The 20,000-nt window shown below is 33.6% G+C and overlaps 1 protein-coding gene across 2 annotated transcripts in view; it reads right to left on the minus strand.

The window, feature by feature from the left end:
* LOC115230214 (E3 ubiquitin-protein ligase MIB2-like) overlaps positions 1-20,000 on the minus strand; it is a 42,741-nt gene that overhangs the window by 5,509 nt on the left and 17,232 nt on the right. For both annotated transcript variants that reach the window (XM_036499566.1, XM_029800427.2), the window contains exons 8-12: positions 13,767-13,908; positions 10,869-11,002; positions 9,858-10,006; positions 7,745-7,901; positions 5,616-5,770 (exon numbers count right to left, since the gene is read on the minus strand). In XM_036499566.1, coding sequence (XP_036355459.1) covers positions 5,616-5,770; positions 7,745-7,901; positions 9,858-10,006; positions 10,869-11,002; positions 13,767-13,908 — 737 coding nt within the window. The remainder of the gene's footprint in view (positions 1-5,615; positions 5,771-7,744; positions 7,902-9,857; positions 10,007-10,868; positions 11,003-13,766; positions 13,909-20,000) is intronic.

The raw sequence follows: 20,000 nt of genomic DNA on the forward strand, positions 1-20,000 counted from the left end.
GTTTTTCTGTAAAAGAACTCGATTGGGCCTCTGGCGTTCCCCTTTAAGCTAGGAACTTTTCAGTTTCCCCTTGTATAAATAGCCAATTGATATATAGAGGTCATAATTTATAGCCACTGAGTTTAAAAGCTCAATTGATAACACCATCATTAAATTCTAATGCAGTAAATTATACGTTATTACAATGCAGGCATATACAGATATCGGCTGGCTGAAAAGTTTGCTGAGCGAAACATATCTGCAATAAAAAGTAGAAAAGGCATATATTTTATATATAACTACTCATAATTATGAATTCTATGTGAAATCTATACTTTCCTGCTTTTATTCTAAATTTATCGACATACTTCTCTCATTTTCTCGGTATATGTGTGTGTGTGTGCGCATGTCTGTGTGCGTGTGTGTGTATACTTACATCTATCTATATATTAAAATTGAATTTCTGTTTGTCCGTCAACATTCAAGTAAAGTCAGCAAATCTGTAAGGAGAAGTCTCACCTTGGTTCAGATTCGAAACTGAATCTTTCAATTTTCCTTCGGCATACGATTTATTCAAACGTCAAAAGGAACCGTGATAAATGAGTGTTTCATCTGACCTGTGACCTTTTCAGCGTCTTCGCAACTTCACTCACATGATGAGTCACCTGGATTGTTTTTTTATCAGTCAGCATGAAAGTAAAGACAGCAAAAAATGTAGGAATTTTCTGACCCTGGTTCAGATTCGAAACTGAATCTTTCAATTCTCCTTGGGCGTAGGACCAATTCAAATCTCAAAAAAAAACTTCGAAAAGAACCGTGACAAATGGGTGTTCCACTTGACACGTGGCCTTTTCAGTCTCATCACACATTCACCTAGATTCGGTTGAGCTAATGTTCTATATGATATAGCTATTTTCCTAGCTTGTCGGTTCAGATATAAATATACGAAATTCTTTCAGATAGGCAGAGAGAGCCCGACAGTAAAGTAAGACGCACGGCACACACAGACAGAACTTGACAGGGAAAGAAAACATCGACACTCCTACAAAAAGACATTTCACATCAACAACATGCATTCCGACTCAAAGATTTAAAATAGATTTTATTTGATTATTACATACTGATATTCCTTATCAAAAAATGTCTCCTAAAAAAGGGCATCAAAAAACGAACGCCAAAGAAACGACGTACTGCAGAAATAGAAAGTGAGAGACGCGCACGGCTTACAGATGACTGACAAAGAAAGAAAGCTCGACGTGCATCTGAATATATACAAGGGAAGAAATAAGATGACACAACACAGATTTGTTTCAGAAGGCTAAAGAATATATTTAAATCGTTATGGTAAAAATATTATACAATATTATACAAAATAAGATCTTTTCTCTACCCAAATGACCGTTATCGCTGTAGCTTTTCAAACTATGAATGTGAGATACAATTTGAAAGGAGGTGGTCGTCCTAACTGTGGAACATGTCCCAATCTTTTTGAAGCATCAGATTTCCATTTTAAGCAAGGGCAAAAATTAAAAATTAAGTCCAATTTCACTTACGCCTCTGAAAATTTAAATTTATGTTATCAAATGCCTGGGAGGCCATAAAAACTGTATAGGCTCCACAGAAATGTCTTCTAGACGTAGATGCACAGTCCACAAACAGCAGATCTTTTTCGCACAATATCGCCAGATACATCTCAGCGAACTCATTTACAGATGCGCAGGACAACTGCAACCACAATTCCTAATCTTTCCGTTATATAAATGTGCTGTTTAGATCTCAACACAAGTGTGACTAAATGAATGCGGCTTTTATATATCGAAAATATAAGCCAGAAGTAAATATAAATCCATATTGAACATTACACAAGTATCACTAAATAAAGAGGCGACACTTTTCGAAAATATAAACCAGAACTAAATATAAATTACAGATTTATCTCCCCTTTACTGAAAAACACCTTGGTTACCAATTATTCCCCACCCACCCAACCAATAGAATTTCTCCCTTCCGATTGCATCTAACACTGAAGATTTGAAAAGTTGCATCGCTTGATTAGAGAAAAAAATCTTATTTATTGTAATATTGTATAATACTTTTCCCATAACGATTTAAATATATTCTCTAGTCTCGTAAAACAAATTTGTGCTTTTCATCTTATTTCTTCCCTTGTATATTCAACCACGTACAATCACCAACTATACTTTCACACACACATTTATATGTAGATATATATATATATATATATATATATATATATATATATAATATATATATATATATATATATATATATATATATATATATATATATATACTTTATTTAAAGCTGCAGAAAATTCAACAAAACCTGTTACTCTGAGTTTCACGTTGCCGTTCATCGGACAGTTTTTGCTAGAATATATATTATATATATATATATATGCGGATATACACGCTTTACACACACACGTGTGTGTGCCTCTGTGTGTTTGTGTCTGTGTGTACCCAAGTAGAGTTATAAAGAAATAGATAAAAGGAAACAAGTCTATAATTACGCTGTAAGCAAGCTACAACTAAGAATTCAACCTTATCGGGTAGAGCTGCTTGATCAACAAAAGAAAAAAGTGATAAAAAAGGGGAAAATGTGGAGCAGAAAAATATTGCAAATTTCAGTAAAGCAGCGTAGTAAGCGGCAGATTAGAAGTTTGTAGAGTGGATGTATTGATAACTGTGTTTTGCAGGTAAAAGAGCAATAGTTAAGAGTGGCATAAGCAAGTGATGTGTGTGAAAATATACTGTCCTTCAGAAGGCATTAGTAGACCCAGAGTTATGGCTGGAGACGCAATCCCAAGGTGCCGTACAATAGCATTCAACTTGAAACGGCATTGTTGCAAAACAAACGTTTTCGCCTTTCAGTTATGCTTGTTGCTAAAGTTTGGTTATATTAGTGATGTATTATAATTATAATAATTATAATTATGGTTTAGAAAATTAATAAACCTGAATTAATGAGAAATATTTAAGTGATGATGATAAACAATAGGCAATATAAATAAACGGGTACATATCTCTTCTTCTTTTACCCGCACGTAAGGGAGACAATTCAGGATTTGTTTTGGTATTATTGCGAGCTCCATGGTTCCTAAAGTTGTTCTGAAGGAATTACGGGAGAACTGTATGTTTAGGGAGTCCTTTATGCAACTTACGTCCTAATCACGTCAAACTGAAGACCTGAAATTTGGTTGACGGAAACATTATAGAAGTTTCCTTGAGTGACTCTTGAGTGATCGTTTTAATATGTTACTATGTGATCACTGAGAGTGTTTAACGTAATTTATACTGTTGTTTCGAGTAGTCGAGGCAGCTCTCAGTTTTGAGGAAAACATTGTTTTTTCCCTCCATGAAATCACAGGCGAACCTTCAGAAGATTCATCAAATTCATCATTTCCTCCCTGCCATCTCTGTCAAAGGTTCGTAAATACCGAAAAGGAGATTTATATTCTAAAGATATTGGTGTAGAATATATTTGGAAGATTTCTTTGAGTAGAAGCGATTTCATTTTTTTACAATATTTCGAAATAATGCGTTCAAGATTTTCATGCATAACAACAACAAAACCCAACAATAACAATAATAATAATAATAATCCTTTCTAGTGGAAACACTAGAAGTACATAATTGGTACTTATTTAATCGACTCCGAAAGGATGAAAGGTAAAGTCTACCTCGGTGGAATTTGAAATCAGAACGTAGTGACGGGCGAAATGCCGCTAAGTATTTCGTCCAGCGTGCTAGCTATTCTGCCAGCTCGCCGCTTTAATGATAATGATTTAAATTTTTGCCGCAAGGGTAGCTTGTGGGAGGAGAGTAAGTCAATTATATCGAGCCCAGTGCGTAAATGGTACTTATTTAATCGACACCAAAAGGATGAAAGGCCAAATCGACCTGCGCGGAATTTGAACTCAGAGAACGTAGCGACAGGCGAAATACCTCTTTCTTTACTACCCACAAGGGGCTAAACACAGAGAGGACAAACAAGGACAGACAAACGGATTAAGTCGATTATATCGACCCCAGTGCGTAAGTGGTACTTAATTTATCGACCCCGAAAGGATGAAAGGCAAAGTCGACCTCGGCGTAATTTGAACTCAGAACGTAGCGGCAGACGAAATACCGCTGAGCATTTCACCGGGCGTGGTAACGATTCTACCAGCTTGCCGACTTAATAATGATAATAATAATATTTTTAAAAAAAAATTTTTTTTTTTTTATGTATTAGACATTCACTAGTACAACACCCCAAAAAAACCCCAAAAAAACAAATATATGGCACAGAACTTCCAACCTGTTGTCTCTTGAGGTCTCTGGGTGAGACTTGGAGCCAACTTGTACAGACATAAAGCAAAAGTCCAACATAATAATAATAATAATAATAATAATAATAATAATAATAATAATAATAATAATAATAATAATAAGGATGAGGATGAGGATGATTTCTTTATTTGCCCCTAGGGTAAAGGAGTAGTGGCACAATACAAAGACAGGCATAAATTGTGAAAGTTTACGTATAATGAATTGATAAGAAAAAACGAGAAAAATACCGGAGGAGGAAAATCCACTTGCTTGCAATCCATCATCTACACTAACAACATGGTATACAGTAAACCATGGAAGGGAAACAAATATATATAGTATACAACAATGAAAGAAAAGAAGAAGAAGAATCTTGTGATTGTTGTTTCTCATCCTGGATTTGTTTTTAGTTTTGGTGTTTTATTTTATTAACTGCCGTAGTGGTTCACTGTGTGTGTATTACGTTTGCTGTTGCAGTTTTTGATTTTCTGGATGCTATTCTTTTAGTAGTAGTGATGGTGGTGGTGATAGCAGAGCAGACATTTCTCTAGCTCCCTTTTATCGTTGTTGTTTTTGTTGTTTTTGTTTTAGGCAGAGGGCTTTCAAATGAGAGTAAGAGCTACAAGTTTTGAGTCTCGGTTTCCTGCCTCTCGCCAAGACCTGGAATTGTGCTCTGACCGGCAACTTAATGAGGTCGGGGATCTTGTCCTGAGATTCCGGTTTTACCTGGATCAAAATCTCCAGCCCTATCCCGGACCAGTTTTCCATTTGCGACTAACAACAAAATGTCTAATTTTGATGGCACATCTATAATTTTAATCTTGTTTCTTTTTTTTCTAGAATAGAGAACAGGACCCGACGCTCAGTTTCTATAGAGCGCAACAAATAAATTTCACCAACTGATCACCGTGTTACCCTACTGAACAACCCTACTGATTCAGGAATGCCATGTGGGCACCTAATATTCCTCTACTTCCATCATTAGTCTTTAAAAAATAGCTACTAAATGTCCTTTAAATCACACCATACTGCCTTGCCTAAATATAATAAGCTGGAATAGTATTAGAAAATATTTTCTTAGATACAGCAATCTGAAAGCAGTTGGGTTGGTGGTTTGCGATGGCTAGACTACATTCGATTATATGTCTAATTGATGAGAGCAAAAAGGGAGGAACGACACGTTGGATATTGTGTCCCAAATGCAGTATACCTGAACAAAAATGTTGGGAAAACTATTGGAAAATCCTTGATGATAAAATTTGTTCAATGCCAATATGAAAAATGAATTAAAGAGTTACTTACAAATTATTTCCCTTGATTGCTGCATGGTGTAATGTATTGAAACCGCGCTTGTTACGTATCGTGAAATCAATTCTTGAGTCATTGATTAGCATATCAATGATTTCCTCGTTCTCTTTGCGGATAGCGTCATGTAAAGCAGTGTCCCCTAAGGAATCCTGAAAATAATTACAATAATGATAATAAGGGTTTCAAATTTTGCCACAATAAGAATTCTTATCGAACTTTACACATGATAGACAAGAATCCGCCTTACCCATTCTACACAACACATTTCTTGGATGACAGAACTGAAACTTTAACATTCAATGTCTATTTTTATTTTTATATTTTCCTTTTATACATTCTGCGTCATATCTAAATTCTTGTATATCTCTCGCTCTCCAGAATAACGTCTAAAAAAGGAACTCTACTAATTCCTTCTGTTGAAGCTCTTTTAACTAGTCTCTCATGATAGGATATCATATATTTCTCTGAAACACACACACACCACACACACACACACACACATATATATATATATATGTGAAGTAACATAGCGAGGAAAAGAAATCCTTCAAAGGGGTGCGTTAAACATTCAGTTCACTGGTACATCATTTGGATATCATATAAATATTGGTTTAATTCAATAATGAAGATAAATTAAATATAGAGATATTCTGTTGACATTCAATAATTTATTTATATTACAATATTTCATTATATAACATAAAATAAAGCATAACATATGAATAATTATAAAAACCGTAAAAGGCCAACAAATGGTTTCGACTCTCTTTTACTCTTTTACTCTTTTACTTGTTTCAGTCATTTGAATGTGGCCATGCTGGAGCACCGCCTTTATTCGAACAAATTGAACCCAGGACTTCTTTGTAAGCCTAGTACTTATTCTATCGGTCTCTTTTGCCGAACCGCTAAGTATCGGGAACGTAAACACACCAGCATCGGTTGTCAAGTTATGTTGTGAGGGGGGACAAACAAACACACAAACATACATACATACATATATATATATATATATATATATACGACGGGCTTCTTTTAGTTTCCGTCTATCAAATCTACTCACAAGGCTTTGGTCGGCCCGATGCTACAGTAGAAGACACTTGCCCAAGGTGCCACGCAGAAGGACTGAACCCGGAACCAAGTGGCTGGTAAGCAAGCTACATACTACACACCCACCCCTACGCCTATATATATTTCTTTTTCCTGATATACACAGTTCAGTTATATATAGGTGGCGTATATATAATTGAACTGTGATTATGTATATCAGGAAATAGGGATATATATAAGTCAAAACACTTTGTTGACCTTTTACGGTTTTTCTATTTATATAGTATTTAATGTAATATTATAACATAAATTATTGAATGTCAATAGAATATCGCTATATCTAATTTATCTTTATATATATATATATATATATATATATATTTATAAATGAGGGTGAAAGATTGATATTAATTTAATAATACCATTAATTTAACACCGAGTGGCTTAGCACAAAAACTACGGAGAAAATACAAATTTATACATAAATTATTAGAGAGTTAACCACTATGTGGATAACTCTAGTGCTAAAAATAGCTCCGATAGTATAGCCACAGAAAAAAGATGTTTCCAACTAGAAGTAACATACATTTAACGGAAATACTATCGGAGCTATTTTTAGCACTAGAGTTATCCACATAGTTATATATATATATATATATATATATATATATATATATATATATATATATATATATATATATATATGTATATATATATATATATTATATATATATGTATGTATGTATGTATGTATGTATGTGTGTATGTATGTATGTATGTATGTATGTATGTATGTATGTATGTGCGTTTATGTAATATATTGCATACATACATCCATATATATATATATATATGTATATTGCACACATATATATCACATAAATCCAGACGCGCGCACGCACACACGCATACCCACACACGCGCGCATATATATAACATCATCGTCGTCGCCTTCATCATCATCATCATAGAACCATCGATTAAAATTGGCCCACAGAATTGAAATATGCTTTTGCCTGTTGGTGCGAGTGGTGGAAAGAGGGACCCTTTCCAGATACTAGCGGATATTGACTAACCTGAATATTAATCGGAGCTGAATGCTTAACTAACATCCGGACGCACTTGATAGACTCTTTGTTCACTGCTATGTGAAGTGCACTTTGCTTCTTCTTGTTTAAGGCGTCAATTTTGGCTCCCTTTGACAGAAGCAGTTCCATTATTTCTGTTTGTTCACTAAAATAAAAAAATGAAAAGAACTCAAACACAAATTGAGGTTAATGAAAGGTATTTTCACATCGGTACAAGATGGTGTTGGTGATGGTGGTGATAGTTGTGATGCGGATGACGGTAATGGTGTCATGATGATGATGATGATGATGGTCGTGATCATAGTCATAACAAAAAAGAAAACAGCAACAAATGAAGACGATAGATTACTTTAAGTAATAATGATTCTGTCTAATTTTAGCGCAAGGCCAAGAATTTTCAAGGGAGATAGAAATCGATTACAGCGAAGCTAATATTTTATTGGTATATATTTTATCGAAATTGTTAGGTTGACAGGTAAAGTTGGTGGTGTTTGAACTTAGAACGTAAGTGCCGGAAGAAATACCACTGGGCGTTTTGTCCGACATGTTTACTCTTCTGCTTGCTTGCTGCCTTAATGATGATAATGATTTCTATTATCAATGGTTGCAAATTGCTGAGTTAAAAGCAGAAAATGAAGTGTCTTCGTAACTCAAGAATCAACCATTTTCTAAGATTTTATAATTCATACTGATAGAATTATGAAAGCAAATCACGCAGTTAGAACAGTAAAAAGCCATATTGATAAACCTTGTGCCCTAATTCTATCCCCAAACAACAGTGTCGCAGACAAAGATCTCAATAAGATACAAAAGTATAAAGAGCTCAGTCTGAAGATTGCCAAAATGTGGCAATCTTCTATGATACCTGTTATCATAGGAAAGCTCGGGATAATAAAGTGAGGACCAGAAACATTCACAGACATGATACCAACAAAACTGTGCTGGATATTGCGCACGTTTTACCAGACGCAGAATCGACATACCACTGTAGGGACGCTTCCGGAAAGAAAATCAAATACGTTGGAAAATCGATTATAACAGTGACTCGATCTATTCCTAGGGATATCTGAAGAAAGAATTTTTATATTCTGAAATATTATATCAGATAATAATAATAATAATAATAATAATAATATAATAATAAATAATAATAATAATAATAATAATAATAATAATGATAATAATAATAATAATAATATAATAATAATAATAATAATAATAATAATAATAATATTAAAAATAATAATAATAATAATAATAATAATAATATTAAAAATAATAATAATAATAATAATAATAATAATAATAATAATAATAATAATAATAATATTAATAATAATAATAATATTAATAATAATAATAATAATAATAATAATAATAATAATAATAATAATAATAATAATAATAATAATAATAATAATGCCAACATTATGGAATAACAACAGAAAAAAGATGGTATAGGCACACACCAGAAAAGGTCACAGAAAACGAGAAAGCAACAATACTCTGGGATATGCCGATACACACAGATACAGAAATTAAGCCAACAGACCAGAAAAAAATGCTTTCTAATTGATGTATCAATACCAGCAGATGACAACGTGTCTCTAAAAGAAATGGAGAAACTTTCAAAATACAAAGACCTGGAAATAGAGGTAACCAGAATGTGGAATCTAAAAACAGAAACAATTCCTATCATAGTAGGCGCATTAGGTATGATAAAAAAAGTATTCAGACAAATACATAACAAAAGCACCAGGACTTACAAATACATATAACATACAGAAAATTGCACGACTAGGCACTGCACACATCCTACGCAGAACACTTTCAATACAATAACCATCAGAGCATCACAACAAATCACAGCACATACCCAAGGCACACAGAGCTGCGCTTGGTAGTGAAGTGAAAGCACACTATAAAAATAAAACTACTGAATAATAATGATGATGATAATAATAATAATAATAATAATAATAATAATAATAATAATAATAATAATAATAATACGAAATAATTCAGAAAAAAGCAAAAAATGGTAAGCAAAATTTAATCTGAAAATTTTTGAGATAATCAGAGGATGCTGTAAAAAACATACCCAAACGCAGAGAAATGCAATGCCGTATCCCCGTCGTCATCTTGTAGTTCTATGTTAGCTCCGGCCTCCAAAAGCATCAATACGATGTCTTTGTGGCCTTTAAAACTAGCAACTTGTAAGGCTGTTTTACCAGAACATTTTTTATCAACCTGTGGCGAGAGCGAGAGAGTGACAGAAAATGTACTCAGAGCAATTAAAAATGAAGGACGATTGAGAGAGCAGAGCAGAGAAAGGCAAAGAAACAAAGAGAGGTGATTCAGAGCGGTCCCGAAGCACAAAATATTCTCAGACTAGAGGGATGCGTATAATAGGATTGGCAGTTTTAAAGGACCCCAAGGGCCATGTAGTATTGTTAAACTAGGCAACAGAAATTGTCCATAGAGTTTCTGTCTTCCAAATTTTGTACGCATGACATAAGGTAGAAAGCACTTGTCCTACAGTGCCAAGTAGTAGACTTGAAGCAGGTAACCGTTTCGATTTGATGTGAAACTCTTAAGCAGACAGCTCTCGTTGCTCGTTCACTGACAAATGTCCAGGTAGCATATGAGGCTCATCAGTTCCACCACTCTGGGAGGAGGTCACCAGTATCGCCTGGATAACAGGCTTAAATAAAGAAGGAACAAGAAAAATAAAATGAACGGGAGGAGTAAGAAAGGGACGAGGAGGACGAGAGGAAGGAGGAGATGAGGCGAGGAGGGGAGGAGGGGTATGCAAAGAAGAGGAAAGGGAGGATGATGAAGGGGAAGTGGAGGACGAGGAGAAGGAGGAGAAAGAGGCAGGAGTGAAGGACAAGGAGGAGGAGGTTTGTAGAAAGAAGAAAAAGATGCAGAAGAAGAAGAAGAAGAAGAAGAAGAAGAAGAAGAAGAAGAAGAAGAAAAAGAAGAAGAAGAAGAAGAAGAAAAGAAGAAGAAGAAGAAGAAGAAGAAGAAGAAGAAGAAGAAGAAGAAGAAGAAGAAGAAGAGTTGAATGCAATGAACATTTGATATGACAGATATATAGATAACAGCTTACTTCATCTCGATGACTTTTGATAAATTCTCGAACATTTCGTGTATGGCCTTTAGCAGCATCCTTTACGAAACCATCTAGAACTGTGGCACCAAATCTCATATTAAAGAGCTTTTGTAGCATGTCATCCATTGATTCTATATAAGTAGTCGTGAAAGTTTAATTATTAAAGTAAATACTTCTAGTTGAATGTAAGCAAAATGTCTGAAATTAGGAAAATACGATGTGACATCAAAACGTTCCCTGACTAGTTCTGTAGCGCGCCAACAGCTGGCAACACTCTGCCCAATGAGAGCTAGCAGTGATCTTCATGAGTCAGTGTACCGAGAGACATCGCTGTGTTTACTTTGCAAGTTGTGGAATTTGTACTTTCGTAATCACGAGTACGCAGGATATCTCTGGAAGACAATGAGTGACTCGGAAGACCTGCGAAGAGCATCACCCCTAATAATGTGGTATTGTGCATCAAGAATTCGTCTCCGAGGTCCCGACCGTCAATCGTGAATTCTACCGTGATGATTTGAAGCTTTTGAGGGAGGTCTTTCAACGAAAATGACCGGATCTGTGAAGCATGAAGAATTGGCTTCTTCTCGACGTCAATGCACCCTGTCACCGAATTCTCCTCACTCGTGAGTTTCTTGCCAAAAATGACATGGAATAGCTTTCACATCCGTCCTATTCGCATCCCTATTCGCCAGATTTAGCACCCGCTGGTTTCCATCTCTTCTCCAAGATGAAAACGCAGCTCAAAGGTCGTCGTTTTAACACCGTTGTTGAGATCCAGAGAAAATCACAGAAAGTTCTCGACTCGCTTACGGAAAACAACTTCCAGGCTGGATTCCAAAAGTGGAAGGAAAGCTGACACTGGGGTATCGCAGCACAAGGTATCTATTTCGAAGGAAAATATGTTAAAACTTAGGTAAAGAAGTTATTATTTTTTAAAATTAAACAAAAGTAGTTCGGGAACCTTTTGATACCACCTCGTATATAATGAAAATAAGTAGTGTATACACACATGCATACACACACACACACACACACACACACACACACACACACACACACACACACACACATACACACACACACACATATACATAATACATACATACATACATACATACATACATACATACATTCAATACGAGCTAAATTTCAAACGGTAATCACATGAACTTGAAAGAAGTTTGTGTACATCTGAAACTTCTTAAACATAGTCCTGAAATAAGTAATTTCGTAACTCAAGACTAAAATATACTTATTATTCCGGAAGAGATCTAACAATATACCACTTATTACATCTATAAAAGTTATCGGGGCGGGGGGCAAAGCCATAACAGGCATTTTGTGTCATTGGATACGGGGTCCAAGGAACATCATTCTAGTAAGTACTATCTTAGTTTTACTCTCGCTAAAGCTTCTTAATGTTACTTTGGCCTGAGCCTAAGGTACCTCAAAGCTTCTCCTTTGTAAGACTTTCCAGAATTTCAAGACATGGTAACGATACAATTTCATATGTCTCCACCCATTCCCGGGTAAGCTGGACATAAATGTGATATCTAACTCTTGGCACTTGGTTCAGATTACTTCCGTGCCTTCTTCGTACACAGGTAAAACCGAGTGAACGTCTATGTACAGATTGTATAAACTGGTTAAATACATAATTTCAGTGTACACCAGAAAAGGAAAGCAGGAACCAAACACTAACCATTGATATAATGTTTTAAAGGTCAACACCAGTTATCAAAACTCAATGTACGTAAAATCGAACGTCATTGGTCTCTTGTTTAGTTACGGATCTCACCATTCACATAGTGTTAAGAAAAATGGACAGTGAAATAACTACATCGAGATAAAAGTATCAGCATCAAGGAATCAGTTTGTTATGAAGACGTGAATCATCTAAAATATATTCCCGAAATAACAAACACCAAGTTCGTTTTATGAACCCCATAGCACATTACATAAGATCTACAGTATATATAAGAGTTACGGAACATTATGTAAGTTACACTATACTTTATATAAGGCCACTGTAAAAAAGCACTTTACATGAGACCCACGATATATAGAACAGCTCCGATAACACATTGTATACTACCGACAAAAAACCATAATACAAACCGACAATACATTATACAAGATACACAATTACTCTCCAGTATCAAGTAAAGGTTCACTGCCACTACATTACTGCAAGAAATTTTCAGACAAAAAAATCTGAGTATCCGCGAAACTTATAACATCATATCTGTGGCCCAAATATAAATTAATAGTTTGCAAAAACTAACAAAAGATAATATGCTAGAATTGGAGGAACATGAAAGCTATACCTGTACTTTACATTGGTACTGGTCGAAAAGGATCGTTTTCGAAACTAACTTCCAACGTTAGAGACATTAGCCCTGGATGAAGGAGGTGATATTTCAGCTCTCCTCTACCTGAGAATTAATCTGTGATGTCTATACTACGTTTACTTTAGAGACGTATAGACTTTCTTACAGACTTTCTTAATGGTACTACCTTGCTTTATAACATAATTGTTTCAAATTTTGGAGGTGGTTAGTCGATTATATCGGCTCAAGTACTTCACTACTATTTTTGTTATCGACCCGAAAGGATGAAAGACAATGTTAACTTTGGCGGTAGTTGAGCTAATAAGCCAGGCGACAGCTAATATGAACTTCGTCTGGCGAACTAACGATTCTACCACCTCGTCACCACATCCGACCTCGTAGTAAACTTGGGAATTTCAGAATTTTCTGATCTATAAAACATTCCATTGATGAGAAGTACAGATCAGTGCCTAAAGAATATTGTTTGATACGTCCCAATCTTTCCAAATAAAAGTTATTCGGTTTATAAATGTGTTTAGATGATAGTAAAATCACAAAAACTTACCAGAGTCGCTATCATCATCGTCCACACTATGCGATACCTTTCTACAGCACTTCGGGTTGAGGGAACACATTTTATCAGACACCGACACAAGCAAAGCACCGTTGGGTAACACTAGCTTTACCTTAGCGGTTTTTCCTAATATCTACAAACAAAATTAATATAGAAAATTTGTGATGAAAGGGTAAAAATAAAGCAGCAAATTATTTAAATGAAGTCAAATACTCAAGAAAATCCCAGGTCAAATTAAAAGACAAAATACCCCTCTTTTTACACAATTAATGGACTGTGGTGTAATTTGACTTATATTTTGTCGTATTACTACTCTTTGACATTAATTTGAATAATCGCATGTGTAAACCTCAAAATTGTAATCTAAGAACATTCTTATCGTATTTCAAGATGATAAAAATTACATGCCGCTTTGGTTTTAGTTGATATATTTAACGAAAATTATATATATAACATAGTCCTATCTGTGTCACAAATGTTTGATCCTGAAGCGAAGAAACAATCAATATAATTTTGAATCTGCTTTCTCTTTAAAATTTCTTGCAGTAGATAAAGCAAGTTTTGGAGAGTAAGCATGATAAGCGTAAACTTCCATATTTAGTGCCATAATCTGTTCCTGAGTTATTTGAGACACATGCGGCCTTGCTTTATCGTGTAAGAGAAACAACATTTTGCAGCTGGCTAATGATCTGCGAATTCTTGTGCAATGCTTTAAACTTCTCCATATTATTTGTTTTGTCTTGGCTTAACACACCATGATAGTCGATAACCTTCCTTACCCACCAAATAGAGCATAACTATTTTTGCGCAGAAGCAAGGACTGGAGATGTATTTTTTCTTTGGATGTTCACTATATGATATGGTTATAGGGAATCCACTTTCCATCACTTGTGATATTTCTACCTAGGTATGGTTCCGTAGGAAGTTTACTCTTCAATGAGGAGCAGAAGCTTACTCTGAATTAAGCTGAGAATCTATCAGATAATGAGAAACCTTGACTTAGTGTAGGCACGTTCCTTTGTGAAAGTGTTTTATCGTAGAAGAAAGTTTTACTAATTCTTGTGCAGATTGCTTTGGATTTCCCTCAACTATCATTTTTAGAATATCAATATCGACAGAAATATGTCATTCAGATCGAGAATAATCTGCGACGGAATATTTTCCCGAACTATCGTTGACATATTCAGAGAATTACGGGTCTATTTCCATATGCAAAATGAATATTTCTTGCCACTTCCATTGCTGAAGAGCTCTTTGAATTACTAAAGTGTACAGTATCTTATCTAAATTCATTAAAAAATGGTAAGATCAAAACGAATTTAACAGCTATGGTACATAAAGCAATCTGCCGAGAAACAAAAAATTATAAGAATTAGATTTAATATTTATTTTACTGAAGACTATGAAAAAGTAACTTTAATGTGATCGTGTTAAAAATGTGACAGGCTTTAATACACACACACTCACACACATGTACTACATAGTGGGAAGTTCCATCTGTGGGTGTGCTTGTGGAGTTGTTAGCTAACTCCCTCCTACATCGCTTTATCGATTTTGATGAACCTTGTCACGTGAGTAGAACTCATGTCTGGAAACGTGATGGCATACTCAGATTGTTGAAAAATCCATAATAGAGCCCTTGGAAGGGATCCTTATATATATTTAATATATTTCATTTTAACAATCAAGGAAAATACCCCATTCGCCCAAATTTAAGAGCCAAGGGAAAAAACCCATTAATTTTCCTAAATCATTGGTATAAATCAAATTGAGTATGCTTATTTCTTAGTATTTGAACTATTAGAGTTATTATCGCAATTCATCCAGTACAACTCTTTAACAAATAAATAGTATTTTCCTAAACAATAGATCCACTTATTTCGGTTAGTGACATATATATATATATATATATGTAGGTCCCGGGTTGATTCGGGGTTAACCACAGTAAGTAAGGTACTCAATACATAGCAGAGTAAAATTAATTTATTATATAGAAGGAGCTTCTACAGGACTAGTACTGTTTCATTCAAGAGAAATCTTCAGGAAGCTATTTAACAAGAATTGTATTAGCATTTATACATTTAGGCAGGTTTAAGGAGTGGTGGTGGGGGACTTTTTTGGGGGTAGGCATAGCGCAAAATACATACTTGGGGGAGTGGTCAAGGAGTCAGTGGAAGTTAGATGAAAGAATAGATAAATAAAAAAAAAAAATAAAAAAATAAAATAAAAAAAAAAAAAATAATAAAAAAATAAAAAAATAAAAAAATAAAAAAATAAAAAAATATATATAAAAATATATATAAAAAAATATATATAAAAAAAGGGGGGATAGAGTTATAGGTAAATAAGGAGATTCTCACTTATACCTATACACATATGTATACGTATCTACACACACATATATACACATATATATATACATATATATATATATATATATATACACATACACATACACACATATACATACATATCTACATACACACATACGTACACCCGCCCACATATACAAATTTATACACATGCACATGCATATACCTGTCTACACATACACACACGTATATATGCATACACTCACTCCCATGCATGCACGCATACGCACATGTATATATATACCCACGACCACACATACATATATACACAGAAAAATATATATTCATACGCACATACACTCATGCACACACAACACACCTAGTTCCCTATATACACATATTTACACCTATATATACATACACCCACATACACATATGTACATATATATATATATATATATACATATACACGCATACATATATATACATGTGTGCACATACATACATATACACACATACATACACATACACATACACATGTGTACCTATACATACCTACACATACACACATACATACATATATATATATATATATATATATATATATACAATCCAATACAGGCCCATTCCCTAATTTTAATTTTATTATCTTCATTTATTACTTTTGTTATCTTGATCGCTAGAGCTAAGGATCCTGGCTATGGCAGCATGTCCATTTTGTGTCTACTAGAAGGCAAGTACTCATTCCCGCACGCACACTCATTAGCACGTACATTCACCATTCGTAACTCATACACATACACGTACGCACGCGTTATATTCATACATACAAACATCTACATACGTTCACGTATATACACATACGTACTCGTACCTACAGATTCGTGTCTACACTTTAGGAGGCTAGTCTATACATATGTATAGACTAGCCTCCTAAAGTGTAGACACGAATCTGTAGGTACGAGTACGTATGTGTATATACGTGAACGTATGTAGATGTTTGTATGTATGAATATAACGCGTGCGTACGTGTATGTGTATGAGTGTACGAATGGGTGAATGTACGTGCTAATGAGTGTGCGTGCGGGAATGAGTACTTGCCTTCTAGTAGACAGACAAATGGACATGCTGCCATAGCCAGGATCCTTAGCTCTAGCGATCAAAGATAACAAAAGTAATAAATGAAGATAATAAAATTAAAATTAGGGAATGGGCCTGTATTGGATTGTTGTATATATATATATATATATATATATATATATGTATGTATGTGTGTATGTGTAGGTATGTATAGGTACACATGTGTATGGTATGTGTATTATGTGTGTGTATATGTATGGTGTGCACACATGTATATATATGTATGCGTGTATATGTATATATATATATATATATATGTACATATGTGTATGTGGGGTGTATGTATATATAGGTGTAAATATGTGTATATAGGGAACTAGGTGTGTTGTGTGTGCGATGAGTGTATGTGCGTATGAATATATATTTTCTGTGTATATATGTATGTGTGGTCGTGGGTATATATATACATGTGCGTATGCGTGCATGCATGGGGAGTGAGTGTATGCATATATACGTGTGTGTATGTGTAGACAGGTATATGCATGTGCATGGTATAAATTTGTATATGTGGGCGGGTGGATTGGTGTGTATGTAGATATGTATGTATATGTGTGTATGTGTATGTGTATATATATATATATATATATATGTATATATATATGTGTATATATGTGTGTGTAGATACGTATACATATGGTGTAGGTATAAGTGAGAATCTCCTTATTACCTTAAACTCTATCCCCCCTTTTTTTTATATATATTTTTTATATATATATTTTTTATATATTTTTTTTTTTTTTATTTTTTTATTTTTTTATTTTTATTATTTTTTTATTTTTTATTATTTTTTATTTTTTTTTTTTTATTTATCTATTCTTTCATCTAACTTACCACTGACTCCTTGACCACTCCCCCAAGTATGATATTTTGCGCTATGCCTACCCCCAAAAAAGTCCCCCACCACCACTCCTTTAAACCTGCCTAAATGTATAAATGCTAATACAATTCTTGTTAAATAGCTTCCTGAAGATTTCTCTTGAATGAAACAGTACTAGTCCTGTAAAGCTCCTCTATATAATAAATAAATATATATATATTATATATATATATGTAGGTCCCGGGTTGATTCGGGGTTAACCACAGTAAGTAAGGTACTCAATACATAGCAGAGTAAAATTAATTATTATATAGAAGGAGCTTCTACAGGACTAGTACTGTTTCATTCAAGAGAAAGAATTTCAGGAAGCTATTTAACAAGAATTGTATTAGCATTTATACATTTAGGCAGGTTTAAAGGAGTGGTGGTGGGGGACTTTTGGGGGTAGGCATAGCGCAAAATATCATACTTGGGGGAGTGGTCAAGGAGTCAGTGGTAAGTTAGATGAAAGAATAGATAAATAAAAAAATAAAAAAATAAATAAATAAAAAAATAAAATAAAAAAATAAAAAAATAAAAAATAAAAAAAAATATAAAAAAAATAAATAAAAAAAAATATATATATAAAAAAAAAATAACAAAATAAAAAAATAAAAAAATAAATAAAATAAAAAAAAAAAATAAAAATAAAAAATAAAAAATAATAAATAAAATAAAATAAAAAAAAATATAAAAAAATATAATAAAAAAATAAAAATAAAAAAATATATAAAAAATATATATATATAAAAATATATATATAAAAAAAGGGGGAATAGAGTTATAGGTAAATAAGGAGATTCTCACTTATACCTATACACATATGTATTACGTATCTACACACAACATATATATATATATATATATATATATATACCTATATATACATATATATATATATATACACACACACACACATACATATACACATATACATGTATACATACGCAATAATGATACACATATATACACATACACACACACAGACAGATGCATATACATACATATATATATAAATTACATATCTATATAAATACATACATAATACACATATACACACACATATATATATATACACATGCATATACATATACAGGTATACATACACATACATACACACACACGCGCACACATACATATACACACACACATATATACAAATACAACATACACACATACACACACACCACTATATACAACAGTACACATATACATATATATATATCAACAAGGGAGGGTAAAGTTAATTAGTTATTAATCAATTTCATCAAGTGTTCAGTATGTAAAGGGACCATTTATTAGAGTTTAGAAAACAAAGTTAGAGGGAAAAAATTCTCTAAGTAGTGGAAGAGGCTAAAAAAACTTTATTGGCTGCTATTTCTAGAAAGTTAGTATGTGGCAAAGTAATTTATTTTATTTTACTAAGCCCTAATTATATAATATTTTATACATACATACACATACATAAAAACACATACATTTACACATACATATGCATATATATAAACATATACATACAAACACATATACGCATATACACACACACACACATACAAGCACATACATATATATATATATATATACATATATATATATATATATATGCAAATATATATACATATATATTTTTTTTTTTTTTTTTTTTTTTTTTACATGCATACATACACACACACACACATAATACATGCGTATATTCCTACTGTACCCATGCATTTCTATACATATATACATACATACGATACACATATACAAGCGTGCACATATAATATGTGAAAGGTCTTAGGAGAAAAGGTAATCGGGGGTGCTAGTGGAACAGTGGGGTTGGGGGGTTGTGGGGGTTGGGGGTTGGTGGGGGGTTTGTAGGGGGGGGGGTTGTCATCAATCAGGTTGCGGGTAGTAGGTCTATAGTTCTTGTAG

Source organism: Octopus sinensis, unplaced genomic scaffold (assembly GCF_006345805.1).
Source record: "Octopus sinensis unplaced genomic scaffold, ASM634580v1 Contig14933, whole genome shotgun sequence".
Lineage (NCBI taxonomy): Eukaryota > Metazoa > Mollusca > Cephalopoda > Octopoda > Octopodidae > Octopus > Octopus sinensis.